Raw genomic sequence first — 20,662 nt, 5'->3', positions numbered from 1 at the left:
TTTGTTACATTGTAATTCTGATCAGCATCGGTACATTATCAGCGTTGCCACGCTTGCACTTCTGTTTGGCACATGCGCTGTATCAGATTATGTTGCAAATCTGACAACATGAGTGTTGCAGTTAGTATGGCAAAACCTTGTCATTATCAAATGTACACAATGCATGTAGCAGATTCTAGAACTGTTGCGACAACCATCTGTTAATCTATAACCTATGGGGATGCCATATAAATAAGGAGCAAGTTGCCACCAGCATCATTCGGCTGACGTATTATGGTGTCCGTGTTGTCCACATTTCTGCCATCACTGCCAAGTTATACAATACTTTTTTGTTTGTGAACTTCTCCTTTCTTCCGTTGTTTGCATGTGAAAATATTGCGTAGCCTTAGGGTGCTGATGCCCGGGGATATTTTTTGCTCTTCCCTTTGCAGTCATGACGAGCTTCTTGAGTACGGTGGTATATATGCCTCCATGTGGCAGCAGCAGCAGCAAGGCACTGCGAACACTGGGCCTTCGGAAGCATCTGATGAGGGCTTCCCTGAACCATAGTTGCCTCTCCTTTGGCTTTTTGCCAGCCAATCTCCTGGCTTGCCCAACGAAGTCTCTTGTTTACCTACTTTATTTGTTGACCGCTAGGGTTGGGACCCATTGTGACTATGTTCTTGCGTTGGGCCTACAGGGCCGGCTGTAAGTCTTTGAGCCCAGATTTAGCTTCTGTGCTGACGGGTTTCAATGCCGGATGTAACATTCATATATCTGCGCCATCTGCTCCAGAAGGGCATGTGCCGTATGTTTCTTTTTCTTTTATACTAGTAGCTCTTTTGTACGCTTGTTTCATAAGTAGATCTGATGTCCAAGTGAAATTCTTGTGTGCAGTCAGTCAGACAATGCTGCAGCCATTATCACTGCGATAGAATTTTAGTTGATGTTTAGGTTATTGTGAGGGAGTAACCGAAGGCCAAAGGACTGCTCCTGTATCTCTCACTGAGCTGTGCTGCACTCACAAGTGATCATGCTTGTCTTTTAGTTTTCAAAGCTATAAATTTCCCTCCACTCTTTTCCTTCTTTACTGAAATTCCAGAAGGAGGTATTTATTTGTTGCATGCGTAATGGTCATTACACTTTAACCTATTATTGTTTTGTGAGATGCTTATGTTTGTCAACATCAGTTAATTCAGATTAGCAAATAGCCAAAGCCCGTTTTTATGCTTCTTGTGTTAGTCTTTCTCTATGCGAATCATGTGTAGAATGAATGTGCAGACTTTGTGGGAGAACTGATTAACTACAATTTCACAGCATAAACAATCTATTACAAGTTTGTGCACCATATGTTGCACTTACTACTTGTTCAGCACTGATGTTTTTGGAGAGGGGCTCACGTCGGCAGCACAGACAGGACTGTGCTATCTTTGTGCATTTCACTGAGCACTTCTGGTGTGGCGTGGACAGAGAGTTACTGTCCGTTGTGACTTCGTGTACATACATATTTTTTTCTAATCTTGGAAAATGGACTGGAATTTCGGCTGCCTGTCTATGTCGAGAGAGCAAGTGAAAAAAAGAAGGAATCTTGCTTGCTGCATTATTCTCGCATGCCTTTCTATGTCTGTTCATCATATCAGTTTCTTTTGCCAGTGTTTCACATCCATGTCTGGCTTGTTTTCAGGCCACACGGAATGTTTGCAAGAAAAAAAATCCATCATGTGTTTAGATGGTCTAGTAGTCCAGCGTGAAATTGATAGTATGATGTACTGCGTACAACAGTGAGCCCTGGGCAGTTGCTCTGAACGCATACATGATCACTTGTAATGTTATACAGTGTTGCAGTAAGGCTAATTGTTTGTTACTTCAAGTACATTTGCCAGAGTAACACTCGTACTTAGTGTGTAGTTAATCTTGTGATAGTTAGAAATGTGATCAGTGCCTTACAGGCACGTTTATGTGCTTTTTCGAGTGTGGCGGATGATGGCCAAGCATAGGGGACAAATCTACTTCATCTACCTGTCCTGTTACAGTCAACTATCCCTAATTCTACCTCCAATGAACACTTAAAAGTGGTTCAGTTATCTTGTCTGGTTTAGTTTTGGTTTAAGAAGCTGTTCGAAAATGTTCAGGCTCTTTTTGGGGGCTTCGGAATGATACTTACTTCAGAGTAAGTTTGAATCAAAATACGGATAAGCAGTGAAACTCAGTGGTATGTGGAATTTGATGGATGTAATGTTTAAATGTGCGTTTATATATGCTCCTTGCTCTCTACAGATTCTCATGCACTCGACAGTGATCATGTGCATGAGAATTCTGGAGATGATTAAACTGAGCTGCGGTCACGTTTGCACTTAAATGTCACCATGGCAGCCTGCACCAGGAAACATGCAGACACACTGCACGATGTGATTGGCCACACGCATTGCCTTATAGTCAACAAGGCTAGCAAGCAATATGGAACTGTACGGCAGCCAGTTTGAACACATGCGCTCACTCTCTTACGGCCTGTGCAAGAGGGGCCGCTGCTACCTCCCGCAGCAACTCCATGGAGACGACGTGAGCCAACCCTCTCTGCACGAGGAGAACTGCAGAAATATTCGCTCGAGCATGGCTGGTCACGACGTGCGCTTCACCCGCCAGCTGCACACTGGTTCGGATACCACGCACAGGTTTCTGAACATCTGCTCCCAGCGTTGAACAAGAACTTGCCAACCGTGCCTTGTGCAGCCCCCGCTATAAGCATGCAAAGCCAGAAACTAGTAGATGAAGATCAAAACATTGAGGCTGGCATGCGGAAGTGACGGCACATAGCATTAGCGTGTATGGATGATCATTTGTGACGGCCAGCTGTAACAGTAAAACAAGATACTTCGATTAGAAACCATGGTTAGAAAACATTTATTTTCATCTTGAGGCCAGCACAGTTTCTGGTAGTACTTGAAAATGTATTCTAACAATAAAAGCATTTGCCACTCGGAAATGTTCAAATGTATCTGCTCAATCTGTTCTCATTGCGCGAAACGCACTAATGAGACAGATGCTTTTCCCTTTGAAACTTTGACAATATTGCAGATACTTAAAAGAACTGAAAGCAGTAACAGGCACTGCTTGTAAAAACTATATAGCATTCCTGTGCGACTCACAGTTCCCGAGGCATGTCGTTTACAGCCCGAAATGCTTTTGCATTGGTTTGTGGATGAAACCAGAAGGCTTGTCATTTTGGTCTGTTAGTTTCTTTGTATAGTTGACACGGAGAAACTTTTTCGAGATCACATGTGCCAAGCATTTTGCGTGACTCCTGTCAACACCTTCCGGGCAGCACAGGAGAGGCGACTCTTCCAGATGCAGCTCAACAATTCACATCAAGGCTTCTAAAGTCTTTGATCATGGGAGTTCTTTGACTGCCTTTTCAAAAAATGTTGAAATCATTTCCAGAACAAGGAACTCCGGCCTTGGATAGTGAAGTTCGACTTTCTCTTGTTCATGCAGAAGTTTGTACAGAGGACTGCTAGTCTTGTTCGTCGTCACAAGCTTGACGCAAGCGTCACACCCAAGATCGCTGATAAACTTGGCAATATAGCCACCTATATACAGCAAGCCTGAGTAAACAAGAGACGGGAGGCAGAGCTGGAGGATGTGCTCGCAGAGCTTTCAGTTTTTGAACTATATCCTGAGAAACAGAGGTTGCCGATTTTTTGATGTCTTCACCTTGTATGATGGCTTCGTGTAGTGGCAGTGCTTTTTCCTTTACAATGTGATCCAGAGCTGCTGCAACGACTCTTGCATCCAGCGTGCCGTTACCTCCGCACATAAACGGAAGTTTTCTGAATAATGCCTCAGTAGGATCACTGTTGAGTTTCCTAGTCAGAATGTAGTTGACCCCTCTTCTCAGCAGTAATTGGACTACCTCCACTGTAGACTTTGTGCTAAAAAGTAGGGCATTGTGTGTCTCCTCTGTGAAGCTCCCAACACCACTTGTGATGGAACAGTCTTGAATCTTCACTTAGTTGCAAAATTCATTTTGCAGCCACAGTAGTCGGTCATAATTTTCCCCGAAGATGGGCATTTTGCAATCGCTTCCCTTGTATGTTGTCATGAATTTCAAACAATTTATTCATAACTGTCATTAAGTTGATCGTAGATGTTGCGTCCTTGAAAGCAAAGAGAGCAGAGTTGACTCGCAAGTTCTGCCGGAGGTGTTCCAGCGCTGCAATGGATTGGGGCGAAAACACCTGCACGGCGTGTAGCATGTTCATTTTCTCAAGGTTTGATGGATGCACATGTTTTTTTGTCAGATTTCTGGCCACCTTTATCGTCATTTCCTTGTGGTGCTCGTACAATTTCTGCACTAATCTGCCACTGATGATGCCTGTGCCGTCTGTGAGCTCGTGTTCCAAAAATTGACTGTGGACATATTTGAAAACATGGCAAGGATCGAAGCTTAAAAATATTACTCTTTCATTGTCATGAGAATGGTTTACTGCAGTTTACAACGGACCACTCCCCATGAGCTTAAACATTGTTCTGTTCGCAGAGTGGTTATTAGTAACAATACGAATCACTACAAAGCCGCATTCCTCAACTGCAGAGATGACGTCATTCGTCCATGTATACAAGTCTCTGCCGCTGAGCTGCTTTGTGAAGTAGTATGAACATGGGACCTTGTATGAGCTGGTCAGTCCGTGGAGCACAAAACATAAGACTCGGTTAGCAAGTATTTCGTTCTTGTTACATGGCACACCGTTTTCTGGCTTGTCTCTTATCCCAAATACTATGTCAGACTTCCGATCATAGATGCGCATAGGCTTTTTTGGAGCTTCATCGATTATTAATGAAGCCATGTGCCATTTGTGGCTAAGAAGGGAAACCTTGTGGATCAGCCTCTCCTTCATGGTGCTACTCATTCCAGAAGTTGAGCTAGGACTGACGAAGCGCTGCAATGTGTACTTGTGCGGCAGTGTGAGCAGTTCAGTTTGGGCATGATCAAAGCCTTTTGGCAAAAGAAAGCACCATATGACGTACTCTCTGATTACTTGTTCAGAGTAAGACTGGAATTTCTTCTGGTATCTATCAAGTTGGTGAAGCAGGAAGACAGCTTTTTTCTCTCCCTTTTCGGTGTCTGCAGCAATTTTTTGTCAACGATGAGTAGTGCTTGTCATCACAGTATGAAGAGATCACATTTGTCTGTGCTTCTAGTTGCTGTTGTACTTTTGAACACTTGGAACGCTAATACACTACCTGTGAACGAAGCCTTGCCATCCTTAATCGGTTACAACTTGCCTGCTGCGCACTGTACATGTTTGTTGTTTGAGTGCATGTAGTATCTTTCTGCTCGGTTTCATGCTCTGGCGACTCTAAAGCTGCATTCTCGCGATCTTCTGGGTCTGCCTGTCGTTTTTCTCACCTTCTAACAAGGAGGAGTGTCTCGGACTTTTGGGGTCCTGCATGCTTTCTTCACACTGGGTGCTAGGTAAGACAGATAGCGTTCAAATATGGCTGGAACCGCACCGGGAACCAGTTTTCTCAATTTACAATCACTGACATAGTCACTTTCTAAAATGTGCTTTCTGCATACTGTAGCTGAGGGTGATTTGTCGTTAATGACGAGATTTTTCCGCGAGATGTCTCTTTGCCATTGGTCACACAGTTCCCGATCAGCTGAAAACTGGTGAAACGATACACTGGGAGTCTTTCCAGACCGCAACTGACATAATGGCACACAACAATACACCATAGCCACAATCTTGACATGCGAAGCTTCAGAAGTCTGTGATGCTAGTATCCATGAAAAGTCAGAAGCAGAAACTTACTGTGAAACGTGACTTTGTCAACAAGGCATGTGAAGCATGCGGCAGGCTTGTAGATCACTTCACATGGCAAACCATTCATTCACGCATTTCAACACAGTAAAAATAAATAAAACAGCCCATGGAAAAGTGAACTCTCTTGCACACCGATTTGTTCGAAACAGAGTCCGGCGCCTCCACAGCAAGGGCTGGCTTGTGGTGCCTTCTCGCAGAAATCATCGGTGCAGCAGCACAGAAAAATATGCATTGCCTCCTCGAAGCCTGCTCGTGCTGTAAGGAGAGAGCAAGCGTGCGTGTCCAGACCGGCTGTGACTGTACTTTAAAAGAGCTTGCAAAGAAAATTTGCTTACTAAGATTTCTGACAAGCAGGCAAGCTGTAGGTCCGTGTGATCATCACTGCGTACACAAAGCTATCTAGCTTTTCTATCTACTTTAAGAGCAGCTGAAACTCGTATTGCTTGTCATGTGGTTTCTATTTTCATGCTTGTGTATTGTTCTGGCAATGGGGGCAATTGCCTGTTTTTTGTTGGGTTTACTTTTTGCAAAAAGTAGGCAGAAAATCATTTGGCTTGATTCACCACTTTCCGGAGTGTATTAAAGAAGATTGGTTTCTTCAAGTGGAAAGGTGTTTGCACTAATGTAATTCAGGGGTTTTTTTTTTTTCTTGTAATAGGCAATTTGCAAAGCCTGCAGGTGAGCTTCTCCACACACCTCACTTGATCTAACCTAAATCGTGAACCTGAGGCTGGAATTGTAATTATGGTTTCATCATGCTGGCTGGTAACATCATTCCTGCCGCCCTTGATTTTCTGCATCGTCTAAGCTTTCAAAATATGTATCGCGGCTTTAACAATACTACTTGCAAGAATGCAGTCACCTCTGTTAGGGCAACTTATATGTGTTGGAAAGCCCACTTACAGAATTTTGCATAGTGCTTCACAATGTGGAATGCTCAACTACCAAACATCGACCAGTTTGTTACTGTTGCGAAAAGCTGCTCTCTCGGTGTCCAAAGGAGCAGGCTAACGAGTATACGCAAGAGAGGCCACAGGTCTGCAAGAAAGCAAGAGCGCAACAAATGGGAGAGGGCGTGAAGGTGCAATGTGGTGCAGCAACCCAAGCCGCTACAGCAATGTGCGCACACATCTGGCCTCATAGTTAAGAGCATCATAGTTTTACATAGCACTATGGGTGATTGACGTTGTTGCAGCCTTGTACACACGTCATGCTCTACTCAACAGTTATATAATAATAAGCCCGCGGCTGTTGTCGCATTGCCTGTGTTCAGTTTGCAAGCAATTCTAATATTTATTTTGTTATTTTCCGGGCCATTAAAGGTCTCATCTGGCCTCATAGTTCAGAGCATCATGGTCTTACCGAAGCACAATGGGTGATGGGCAGTTTTGTATTCGTCACCCTGCGCTGGGCAGTTATTTAATAAGACTATTGCTGCTGTCATGTTGCCTCTGTTTAGCTGGTGGTGTATTTGGTACAATTCTTTTGTTTTCGTGGTGACCAAAAGTTCCCTTACATCATATTTGTGGTTGTGTCACATTCGTATGAAGACTGTACTAGCTGTCCTGCATGCGCACTGTGTATATTTTATGTTTCCGTCTGATGGTGCAATTATGTAGATGTTTTATTACCTCTGCAGGACCTGCAGCTGTTGTGTTTACTCAAACAAAATAACATCATCTTTTTTCTCAGGCTGAAGGTTATCAAAGAATTGGGGAATGTGTTGCATATGGAGAAACGTGTGAAATTATGCCAATGGTGATCGAACATTGTGCATAGAAGATGGTATTCACATTAGGAAGAAACATTCAAATGCTGCAAATAAACTTTTTAAAGTAGTATATAAAAAAATAAGGGATTGTGCTCAAAGTTTTATAACTGAGAAAATATTTCACCGGTCTAAAATATGCTGGTAGACTTCTTGCAGCTGTGCTACACTATTGTCTAAGCTGCCACTTGGTCAGCTTATGAGTTAATTTCTGGGGTCATACAAACGATATCATCAGGAATTCTTTTAGTGGTTGAAGAGTCAGTATTTAGATTCTGTCTTTTTTCCTGTCATCATCTAAAGCTGTGTTGTTTCACACAGCTTTATCATCACTCACGGTATCCTAAATGAGCTGAATTGGCATGCATTTTCTTGCATGCTTGAGTTAGTCAGCTTTGATTTGCTGGCTTATTGAAATGAAATGTGGTTGTCAAGCCTCAGTGCCTAGGAAATGCTACTGTAAAAACAATGTTCAAGCATGTTGTCCTGCTTGATGTTTTTATTTTTTCCTTTCTATATCTTGACCATCCACTGTTATAGTTCTTGATACAGCAGGCTATGTTAGGTTATTCACATTATATTTGTGAAAATCCAAGCATATTTGCTTGGTGTTTTTTGTATCCATGGGGCAAGCAAGCCAGGTGCTGTTGAGACCCACTCTAGTAAGAGATTGTGTATGTGTGCGAAACCTAGACATTCATATCGCATGCTTGTGATCTAGGCTTTTTGAACAAATAAATGGTCCTATGGCCACATTATACTGTTATGTCTGTGGGATAGAGTTATCCGAACACACTCATGTTGTATTTGTGACTTTTTTACCATTTCTGCTGGCTTATATTTAGCTGAGTGAATGAAAACAAAGTCATGAACGCAGTGTTGTGTACTCTGCTGCACAGGGCACCACTATGATTGGCAATTGATGTCCATATAATGATTAGTGCAGGACTGAGCTTGCACATCATTTGCTTACATTGTCCTCGCGACAAACTAGGTGTCGAGTGGCGCGAGGACTTAAAGGTTGTTTCACCTAGCTTGAAGCAAACTTAGAAAAGAAAGGGGTACTTTCTTTGTGGTTATGGCTAATAGCATTTTGTTCTGTCAGATTAAGCTACTTGGAATATCTTTTTTTCTATTTTTTTGGTTGGAGCTTGTTAGCTATTTAGTTAGATCAGCTGTGCAAAATTTTAAATATTGATTTTGCGAAAACTACTACGAACATTGAAAAAATGGCAAAATTCACTATACATTTGCAAACCTACAATGTATTGCTCTGAATCTTGTTGTCAAGGAATGAATCCTGTGAGCAGGCAGCAAAATGAAACAATGAGCTTGGCATCTCGTGCTAGATGGATTGTCACGCCAGCAGCGTAGATGTCAAGATAGAAAGCCATAATGCTTGCAACTGATAAGCAAGGGGTTCGCGTCAAAAGTTTAGTTAAAGCTCCCACAGCCTTGCTTTGTGACCAACAGTTAGACTTCTTGAAATGATAAATTGCTTGAGAATGCTCTATTTTAGGTGTGCAAATGAGTAATTTAATTGTTTTCATAACTGTCACAGACCTGAAGAAAGTGGCTTATAAAATACATCTTTAAGCCCAAACTCAATGACAGCAGTTTTGTGCTCGAGGGCGACGAGTGGCGGCTTCGAGCGACGAAACAGGCCATCGTACGAACAGCTTCTGCATATGGCATGGCCGCATTTGCCCTATTTTGAAAGCAATCTACGATGGGGACAGAGTGCTGACAGCTTCGTGTGCATTGTGTTTTCACTGGTTAGTTCGCGTTGAAGCTAGAGACAGCATGAAGGTCAATTCACTCACTACTGCTACCGTGCTTCCTCACTCCAGCGTTCTGACGATGAGTTTCCTCGGTCATCGAGTGAGTTGTGTCAATGTTTGCTTGTGCATGCGTGACACCATGTTTGTTAATTTAGCTAATAAACAAATGTTTACAAGTTTATACGGCAGATAAAACTACTATCCTTACTTCGTATAGCTGTCCACTAATTTGCTATCGCAATCAATGCTTCACCTTTCAGGTGAAACTGACTTTTTTTATTTCACTTCATACACCTTGTATGATGGTCTTAATACTAACCAGATTTGTTCCTTCTTTGGACTAATTTACCATATTTATGCTGTTAGGCCTTGGCACAGGTTTGGCATAAGCTGAAATTTAGAATAGCTGTACTCGCGTACACCTTTCTGTGGCTATGAAGCGACAGCTACGAAGGCAAAGTGTGCACAAGTGAGAGCGCTTCTGAAAAAGGTCGCGTCTTAAACCACATTAGTTAATTAGTCCACATTAATCTTAATCCACATTAGTCTTAATCCACGTTAGGTTTAGGTTTGTTTAGGCAGCATTTAAATAAGACAGAACACACCGCTGAGTGTAAACGTTTTCTTATTTTGCGGCTTTTCCCTTCCTTGCCTGGGCAAATGTGAAACCGTCACACAAGGAAGTTGTGTCGATTGTGGGGTTCCACTCTGCGTGCGGCTAGGGCTGAAGGCAAGCTCCGGATCTAGCCCCACGCAGTCGCTTCGTGGTACTCCCAACCCGTAGCGTGGGAATCGCGGCTACGCCGGGTTCGAACGAATAAGGCAACCAGCGGCGTCAACGGTAATAACGTTTATTGCAATTAGCAATAATGAACACTCGCAGAGGGACGTCCTCTCAGTAATAGTAGTAAATAGGCTTGCCTCGTTGTCTGGGTGGGTCAGACAAACGAGGTCACTCACGGGATGTGGCCGGTGCTTTCGTCCAGGCGGCAGGTGTCCGGCGTCCCAAGAGAGCGAGTCTCCCCTGGTGGCGCGCTTTTATGCTTTTTTACCTTTTTGCGAGGGGAAGTCCTCCTCGCCCGCCGGATACGTTTCCCTTTCCCGTGAGCCGCGTAGGGGAAGAGGGGTACGCGCGTCATGAGAGCGACGGAGAAAGGGAGGGCGCGTAGTGCCTCTCTCCCATGTCTACGCCGGCCCGACCCGTCGCCACGTGCGAACGGGACGCCGCGGGTACGCGGGAGGAAATGGAGGCGGGTGCTCCCCACACGATTCAGCATCTATTCTGAGCAACCAAAAGTACTGTCCTGCTTGGTGCGGTAACACATGTACAGCAGCCACAGGACGTAGCTTTCCCTTCATAGCCACAGAAAATTGTCCATATTTTAATGCGAGAGCATTAAGGGCCCCGTGTTGCAAAAAAATACGATGTCGGCGTCAGACGTCACTTGCCGAAAAATCATTCCGAACCACAAGCACGCAAGCCCTCCCCGTGGTGCAGATGCGTTGCTAAACTAACTGAATTGCTCAAAGTAAAATACGTCAGAAAAATCTTAAAGTACGACCTAAACCATCGCGCTTAAGAAGTTCCCGCTTGTCTATATCTAATGACGCTGCATTATTTTCACTTGACGGGATCAGTGGGTGAAGTTTATCTCTTGTGAAATCAAGGACCTGGAGTGTATTTCTGACAAGCCTGCAGTGGGCTTCTTTTGTGTGCGCTCCCCAATTCACGTGGCACAGCAAACCTACAGGACATGTAGTATTCGCTGCAAAAAGCATGGGCTCTCTTTCATTTCGTATCGTGAATAGACATGCATGTTGATGGAGTGGCAGTTGAAAGAGTTATGCAAGCTGAGTTGTTGCAGCACAGAACATAATGTTCTTGTATTTTTTCTGTGTGTTCTCATTATCCAAGTGACAACTACACTTATAACCTGTGCTGTGTGTTAAAGATTGATTATTCAGTTTCACTGTGGAGGCAGCTTTATGAAAGACAAGGGGCGCTAGCTGCTGCACCTTTCGTGAGTGGTGTGGAGTGTATCTTGTTTTAAGGGACCTCAAACGACCTCTGACATGTTTTGCACATTCTAAGTAAACACACGCACCGCATGCAGTGTGCCGGGATTATCATCTTTTGCAAACATGGCAACGCTGCACACGGCCGGTAAGATACAAATAAAAAAAATCAATCCCATGCTATTCTCTGGGCTTTCCTGCTCCCTCGCTCTCACGTCGTGACATCAGCATGGTGCTGCGTGTGACGTCACAAGGGTAAACGTTATCAATTTGTCGGCCAAGGAGGTGCCCCAGGGAAAACAATGACGTTCTGGGATATCCTATGGTCCTCCATTGTCACAACATGGCTATCCTAGGGATCTGTCAAATGTGTTCTGCGGACGACCTTCACGCTTCATTTGGTCACGGTAAATTACGTGTCCTGCGAACATACTCTGGCCGAATGTCCGCAAGAGACACCATGGGGACATGCGTACATATTACGTACCTATGTGAGGTCCGTTGGCACAGTGTTTGCTATAGTGTCTACTACAGTTGCAGCCCTCGCTGTGTGACAGATGCAACAGCCAGAGCATCGATGCACGAAGAATTAACAGATACATTGCGTGCACACGTTACGTGCGCAGGCACGCAAGCGGAGGTGCAGCATACTTGTTCTTAGCCTTCCACAAAGCACATGTGGTTTATTGAACTGGAGTTTTTAAATTGAGTCAGAAAATTAAGTACGACATACACACGAACCGTACATAAATTTGGATTGTATTTTGAACATGCATCAAATGTAATAGTTTTAATGATGCTCAATGTCTCTTGGAAGACAAATATTCATGTGCGTGCTGAAATATGTTTATATCTGTGATATCCTTGGGACGTCCCTGCAGAAGTTTGCAGGGACAACATGGCCACAATTAGTACATGACTGGTGTAGTTGGAGAAGTATGGGAGAGGCCTTTGCCCTGCGGCGGGCGTAACCAGGCTGATGATGATGGGACGTCTGCAGTAGCGTATGCAAAACTGGACTTCCAGCAGATGGCCTATGTCTCTGAAATGGTGCACGAACATTTTGATTCGGATGTTTACAGACGAAGTGTTCTACTGGTACGATAGTGGCAACATGATAATTAGTCAGCTGTGTGTTCTAAGAATAAAGGGGGGCTCACCAATTGCTCACCGCTGAACCTTTTATGAAGTTTCCATTCAGTCGACGTCGCACAGACACCACCTCCCCTTCCCGCCTTAAATGGCTATATGAGGTGGGAAGAGGAGGAACCTTTCATAAGGGTTTACAGGACCCGTAACTTTAGAAATTAAATTCTAATGTTTCAGGTGTCAAAACCACGATCTGAATATGAGGCATGCCGTAGTGGCGGTCTCTGGCTAACTTTAATCACCTGTGGTTCCTTAACCTGCACCTGAATCTAAGTACACTGGTGGCCCTATCAGAATTCTGCCACCATGGCTGAGATTGAACCCGCAACCTTGAGCTCAGCAGCGGAACGCTATAGCTACTAAGCGACCGCGGCGGGTCGGGGCGCCGTTTATTAACAAATGCCTTGAGGGCACGCACGCATGCACTCGCACACAAACACTACGGTAGAACCAATCCCGCGATGACTGTCGATGGTAATGCTATTAGCATTCAAGCAATCTTATTTCTAAATTCATCTTTATATAACATCTGTAGTGGTCATGATGCATTCTGAGACTTCTGTTGCATTGGCCATATGTGGCATACCCTCGTATTGTCCTACTTTGCCATGAAACTCGCTTGCCAAGGTCACTCACAAGATAGCATGCAGTGTGATGACTATGACGATGATGGCATGACGAGATGACGATGGTATAACTACGATGATCGACATAAGGTCAATGGGATGATAACTAGTGTATGACGACAATGGCTTGATGACACCGGCATTGCAACCGAATGATGAAACTGGAATGACGATGATGGCATGACGATGACGGAATGTGAACGGTTGCATCATGGAAATAGTCGGACGACGCAATGAAGATGCTGGCATAACAATGGCGGCATAATCACGATTGAATGGTAGCACGATTATGATCGAATGACGAAGAAGGAATAAGTGGCATCGATGGATCAACGAAGCCGGTATGACGAGGACATGATAATCAATGATATGACGTTACTGAAGTGATAATAAAACGGCAGCTTGGCGACGATCTTATGATGACAGTAGTGTGATAACGACTGTATATGTGGTGACGCCACAACAAAAGTCGGATGAAAGATTAAGTTAGAATGACGATGGAACGACTGCAACATCATCACAATGATGGTATGAAACCAATGCATGACGACAACGGTGTTACGATAATGGCTTGACAAGGGTATGACAACGACTGTAGAAGACAATGGCATGACGACAAGTGTATCACAAAGCCAGTATGACAGCAATGGCATCATGATAAGTGGGACGATGAAGCTGGATTGACAACAAAGATATGACCACAACGGTAGTTTGACAATGAATGTGTGACGACGACGGCATGACAAAAATCGCATCACAAAGCTGGAATGGCGGCAACGCAACAACCGCTACGTCATCACGAGCACATACCTAGTGGCAAAAGATATTAGACAACTTGGGCTACTGGGTTGGCGTAGAAGGCGTGGCGACGACGGCATGACTGTACTCCATCTTACAAGCTGTTTGCAGCACTGTGGAAGCTACACGAATTCTGAGCCAATAGGAAGGCTGAATGCCCCTCGAGATGGGCTCATCCACGCCGCATCGTCTGCTAAGCGTCTGCTTGCCATTCTGTTACATGCTCCATGGTTGGCGGATTGACGTAAAAAACTGTACTCCTTCCCTTCAGTTACCTTGCAGTCTCCTTTGCAAGTAGTACTGGCGAATTTTCTTACTAATGTTCACCTGCGCCACAGCATGTGCTTGGCATCTACTTTGCGTTTGCCCGCTACCGTCGTCACGTACTATGCTAGAGCGGGGTAGTAAATAATGATGCAATGAACAATTAGGCTTTTATAGCATTCCGCATCGTCAACGCATCACCAATGCTAATGCTGTGGCACCATCGGCTAACTAGAAATCAAACTGGTTTTAAATCTATGTGTGCTATCTAGTCCTAGCAGCATGAGAACAAGTAGGTGATCTGAGTAATTACAACAAAACATACCTAATGATTTGGCCTCAGCTCGTGATGAGGCTTAAAGGGAAGCTGAAAAACTTTCCGAAAGAAATGAGTTCTCTGCGGCATTCTACAGTTTTGAGTCCCTTGAACACGAATATCCGGTTCAAAAAGGGCGGAAACAAACGCAAGCGGCTGTTTTTTCAAGAAAACGCGCACCAGCGCCTCAGGGCATCGCGCGGACGCCGCTGTTGCCCGTGATTGGTCGGGGCCGTTGTGACGTCATTCGCGGCAGTCGCCGGTCGGCGCCGCCGTTTCAGAGCGTAGCATGCTGTTCTGTTCTGTCTTCATAGCTGAGTTGTAAGCATTATGGAACGTTCTCGCTGTCTCGGACAGCTTGTATTTTCGCCGTACATGTTCGAACCGACAGCCGATACGGAAAACGATGGCGGCAACGACGATGTTGAGTATGCCAACAGCGAGAGCGATGTGTGCACGTTCTCGCGCGTTGGCAATCTTAGCTGGTACGTATGCTTTTTCATGCAGCTGCACGTTCCAATGACAGGAGAAAAAATGCGCTAAAGTGTCACTGGGAACTTGCTGCTGGAAGAATGCCGAAGCACTAACTTCTCATTAGATTGTAAACACGGGTGCAATTCCGCGATGTCAAGCACCTTGCCGCTGCTTGTCTAAAGTCCCGTGATTTTTTGAGTGTTGATACACGATCGCGAACATAAGTGCCGCGTTTCAAAGTGCGCACATGCAGTGCTGCGAGGTACAGTCATGGAATTTGCTTATGATACACATCCAGAGATGGCCAGAGGTATTATATGTGCAATATTCATACTATGCTTCGACGACTTTGCGATTGTGGCTCGATCAAGAATCGGTATGCGTGCTCCATGCTAGTGTTGACATAAAGATATTAGGCGGTTTAGCACCGCCGTGTGGTAAGCACGATAACTGCAACCTAACGTCGAATGTCACTAGGCGAGCCTATACTTTCATTTCATACCTCAGGTGCAACGCTGTGGAAACTACGCACGAAGTCCGGTCACCAAAATTTATTACTGCGCGTTTCCGTCTATGCTTCGCAGCGTGCCAGCGGCGTTTGCTCGCGTGAGCATGCACGTGAAGCTGCTGCGACGGGCTGCAATTAAAAAATGCCGAAAAGAAAATTGATTTAAAAGAACGTGTTAGCAGCCGTATAAGTACACGGATTGTTTCTATGGGTAAATTCTTTTTTTTTTTCATTCAGAACTGAGCTTATATATGGAAAATTTTCTCAAAGATCGGGTCAAGAAACACCGAACTTTTTCTAAGTGCGAACGCAGCCACTGCAAGAAGTATCTCAAGTCTCCACAGCGTTGCACCTGATGTATGAAACGGAGTATAGCAACGCTAGCAACAACGCGTTTCCGCATTTGTCGTAAGGCTATCCGGCTATCGCGGAAATGGTCCGAGCACAGCACAGTTGATTTCGTCGGCACGAACTTATCTCTCCTCACCGCACGGACCCACTGCGATGCAAGCTTCTTGTCCTTCGGACCCGCCGTGGTTGCTCAGTGGCTATGGTGTTGGGCTGCTGAGCACGAGGTCGCGGGATCGAATCCCGGCCACGGCGGCCGCATTTCGATGGGGGCGAAATGCGAAAACACCCGTGTGCTTAGATTTAGGTGCACGTTAAAGAACCCCAGGTGGTCAAAATTTCCGGAGTCCTCCACTACGGCGTGCCTCATAATCAGAAAGTGGTTTTGGCACGTAAAACCCCAAATATTATTATTATTCTTGTCCTTCAGGAACCTGTGAAACACCACATCGTCTCGTCCGCCTGTGTTCGCTCAGCCGAATGCTGCACAGAACGAGGGCATGTTGGGCGCCCTTGGCTGTAGGCGCTCAGGCAGCACAGAAGGAAAGAACAGTTTACGAAAATCGCAAAAGAAAACAAACGTGAACGGCGGCGGTGGCAGATCTCTCGTAGCGTCGTTCAGTAAAGAGCAGCACTGAAAGACGCATGCCAGCACATGCCAGCACGCCGGTCCGGCAGCTCGATCCCCGCGAATGACGTCCCTCTCGCCGGTTCTCTCCTCTGGCAACCACCTCACCCAGCGCTCCGGGAAGCGATGGGGGCGTGTCCGCGGGGGTGATTTAGAAAGCGATTTCCGCCCCTTATATTAACAAAACGAAGAAAAAAATTCGTAATCGTAAATTATTAGGTCTGTTGTTCCCCATCCCAGCAATTCATGGAAATTGAAAACCGTTTCAGCTTCCCTTTAAGTTAGCAATGAAAGATTTTGCCGCTTGCTGCTGACGGAGTGGAGAGCCAGTACCAAGTGCGAATTCGGATCCAAGCGGGGGGCCGGCACTGCCATATGTTGCCACAGTTTGGATGGCTATTGCTGTTACCGGCATTAACTGCCACGTACTGTACAGTAATTCTCGGTATACGACGTGCATGCACAAAGGTCGTAACATGTTATGTATTGCTGTACTGTATTAGTAGCCAGCAAAAAATAAAACTCGTGTAGCCAATAAACAGTCAGTTAATTACGCCCAGAACTATATTCTGCTGCGCAAGGATATTGCCTGTATACGTGTCATACCTTTGGCAGTGCTGAAACTAGAGTTGGTCAAGACTGCTCACTTCAGTGAGCGGCTCGGCATGACCCAGCTCACTGAAATGAACCGGTTCATTTGAACGACTCACCGGTTCACTTAAAGCTGCAACCTGTGTTATGCAGTGCGGCGCCCTGTCTCGTTTTCTTTTTATGCCTATGCCGGCACGCTCCCCCCACACCCCCTGCCGCGCGATGCTGGCGATAATGCCATAATGCGCCAGGACAAAAAAAAAAAAAAAAAAAAAAAAAGAAAGTCGTACAGTGGTGGTCCAACTGCGTAATTTTCGCCACTTTGCTACAATTCAACTCGCCTGCTCCTGGCTACACTCATTAAAATGTCGTTTGCGCCAACTGCGCAAAAGAGCTAGGTATTTTCGCGTTTTCACGGCAGTGCAATGTTTACAGTAGGGCATTGCAACTACTCAATCATACGAATCGATTTGCGAACATTCAAATACAGTCAGCGACCGATATTTCCGGACATGCCCGAAAATTCGAACGCATTCGCGGCACCGCCACGTACCCTATATAGATTCAATGTATAAGAACATCTCAAATTTAGGGCGCAAAACCTTCGCCGTCCGATTTTCCGGCAATTTTGCCATGACCGCAGGTCCGAAACGGCATTAATTGAAGCTGCCACAGCGGCCATATTGATTATCTCGCTGCCTCGAACCGGCGCGCTCGCACGCAGATCCGCCGGCAGCCGTAGCCACCACCGCGGCAACGATAGGCCTAGCTACTTTCAACGTTAGCTATCAAGCTTTTTGCTCTTCGGTGCCGTGTTTTTCATTGAAACAAATCGCCGCTATTACCAATGGCGCCGACTTCGCCTTTGTAATCCTCGCCATTGGCTTCGAAGCTCGGAAAGTACGGCGCGTTGAATAATGCCAGTTCCCGAAAATAAGCTTCCCTCAATACAGCAGTGCAACGCGGTGAAGCATACGCAATGTATTGAGGTGAATCATACCAAAAGTGGAAAGGGGCAAATGTCACGGGACACGGTATGTTTGAATTATGCACGCGTGCACCCCCCTCCCCCCATCTCCTATCAGTACGGGCACGGATACACCCAATGGGGAACCAGCGCTGGAGTTTTCACGGCGCCTGCAGCGCCGCCCTGGCGGTCAGAACTTGCACAATGCAGCCGCTCCCGCGGACGAAAATTGCTACTGGTAGTGGCGTTGCGTGCCCTGAAAGTCGAAGGAAAACAAAAGGACGCCGACGATACTGTTGCGTATACAAGTGCCACAACTACGTCGGGATGAGGGAGGATGTATCCTAACAAAAACGGAGGCGGCGTTGGATCCAAGCAGTCAGGCGAGCGGAGTAAGTTCCCGTCTTGTCGCCCGGTCAAGCGGTGTCGGGCAGGTTTCTCAATCGAATTTCGCGTGCGTGCTTGGTTTATTCGATAGTTAAGACGGTAAGTCGTGGCAGACAGTACCAAACAGCAGAATCTGCAGTCGGCATTTCGTCGGAAACAAAATGTGCAATAGAATTTGCACCATCCGGCATATGTACCAACCATTTTTCCTTCGTAATACCACCGCCATGCCCCTTCCAACGCCACCGCACCAAGCGAAAGATACGAAAAGTAAATATTATCCGTTCATTGCCAAGAATTATGTGGGAGGGAAGCTGCCTTGTAATACGAGTTGTGTGCGCGTACTGGCGGCGCACGCGCGACTAAGCTGCCTATGTGTTTTTAAAAATGCGCATGCGGATGAGGACTCGGCGCTGAGATGCATCCGCTAAATTTATGTAATTAATGCTAAACGTAGCCAGCGTTGTTACGGATCCAGCAGCGGAGCACTCAAACCTTTGCTTGCGCGAGTCAGCTGATGCGATAAAGCTTTCTTCTCCATTGACTGCTGTGGCGAAGTAAAATTAGAATTTTTTATGTCTAGCCAGAGAAATATGGAATGTCTTCAGGCCAACTAATACTTCCGAAACCATAGCGCAGCACGACCGGAGCCGTAGCTGCTAGATTTGCGAGGAAGCTAGGCGAGCTGCCTCGTCAGTTACGGATCGCGGCCGCTGCTTGCCGCGACGCACTGTGAAAAATATATAAAGCTTAAAAAGATTCTTTCGTCATTTCTTCACTTGATGGCGCTAGCTTCCTTACGAAAACTGTCCACTTGAAGCGGCGCGAAAACGGAAACATACGAACTATAATACGGCCGCGCACGTGTGTCTCATCTGGTCGGGAGGCTGGAATATGCCGCGTCTCGTCGCCAGGGCGGCGTGCAACGCACTCTTTGCGACGCGCCGCCTATCCAGCGCAGGTTCCCCATAAGGGTTAGGCCTTTAGATATTTAGTTGCATATCTTTGTTCTCGTTCGCCTACAAAATTTAATTTGTTTACACAATTAATTTCCTTGCCTGCTGAAATAAAAATGCTTGCAACATACTTTCCAGGGTATACGCTCCTGACACTGCCCAGGCGGCGCGTCCGAGCAGCGATCGTCAGCGCCTCTTGCGGCACCTTCCTTCAAAACTGACACTGACGGTCCACGCTACTCACGCTGGCAACGTGATCGCATGTTCATGCTTGTCTTGAAACGAAAAAAAAAATGGCGCAAGTTCTGCTGTGTGGTTTCAGACCAATCACAAAGTTAGACGTTCGGATACGCCCTGCCATTCGCAGTAAAGGGAGAAAGCTCTACTCTGCCGGGCACGTTTACAGCGTGAAAGAAGTTGCCGGCGTGACTGCGCTGGCGAAGTGTCACTCCCAGCAAGGCAAACACAACTGCAGCATATCTCTGACTTGAGTACACTCAACTATTTATCTATCATATTATGCTTTGATCAAGCAGCTCAATTAAGTGTGCAGGCATGGCTGAGCTTATGAAGCGTTATAACGTAGGTGTTCTTATCTAACCATTTGAGTTACCGTAGACAAAACGTGTCCTTACGTGGTGCTGTTTTGACACGCTTGCAAAGCATCATTGGCCAGGGATGATAGGCGCCATATCTTTTATAATTATTAAAAGGCTCTCTTAAACGACTTCCACAAAAATCTTATTAGACTGCTATGTTCTGCCAAGCAACCGCAGTACTTTGTTTACACTCTAAAACAAACTTCCCACGAAACACGCAAGCAGCTATTTGATGTCTAAAAGATGTCTTGAACGGCTAATTCAAAAGCCTAGTAGCTGTCTTGATCAAGACATTTTGTAGCCATGGACGTCTAGAAATACTTCAGTAAGCCCTGCTAACGTTACGCTAAAAGTTGGCTAATGGACAGCTTGACAAGAATAACTGAAGACTTTTATTAGACATTCCCTCAAATTTTTGCGGCAGCTGTTAAAGTAACACAACGTTTGCCCACAGTTACAATTTATTTTAAACGAGGCATGGACATCCGAAAAAAAAAGTTTATATTGTCGGATAGAGTGATGCAGAGGTAGTTTTTCCAGATGTGAACCATGGGAATAGTGTAGTACAACCTCATTGGTCAATTTGTGCTTTTTAATTAGACCAATCAATTGAATGCCACCTGTCAGAATTATTTTGCAAATAAAACAATATCTGTATTGTATGCTGATATAATTCCAATGT

General features: G+C 45.4%; 1 protein-coding gene across 1 annotated transcript in view; it reads left to right on the top strand.

The window, feature by feature from the left end:
• Hmt-1 (ABC transporter ATP-binding protein/permease Hmt-1) overlaps positions 1–9,534 on the top strand; it is a 110,019-nt gene extending 100,485 nt beyond the window's left edge. The window contains exon 21 of the mRNA XM_075682480.1: positions 432–9,534. Within this exon, the coding sequence (XP_075538595.1) occupies positions 432–549 (118 nt within the window). The 3' untranslated portion in view covers positions 550–9,534. The remainder of the gene's footprint in view (positions 1–431) is intronic.
• The last annotated feature ends 11,128 nt before the right edge of the window (positions 9,535–20,662 follow it).

Source organism: Dermacentor variabilis, chromosome 2, assembly GCF_050947875.1.
Source record: "Dermacentor variabilis isolate Ectoservices chromosome 2, ASM5094787v1, whole genome shotgun sequence".
In the NCBI taxonomy this organism is placed as follows: domain Eukaryota; kingdom Metazoa; phylum Arthropoda; class Arachnida; order Ixodida; family Ixodidae; genus Dermacentor; species Dermacentor variabilis.
Note: the sequence above shows the minus strand (reverse complement) of the source record. Positions and strands in the feature narration are given on the sequence as shown.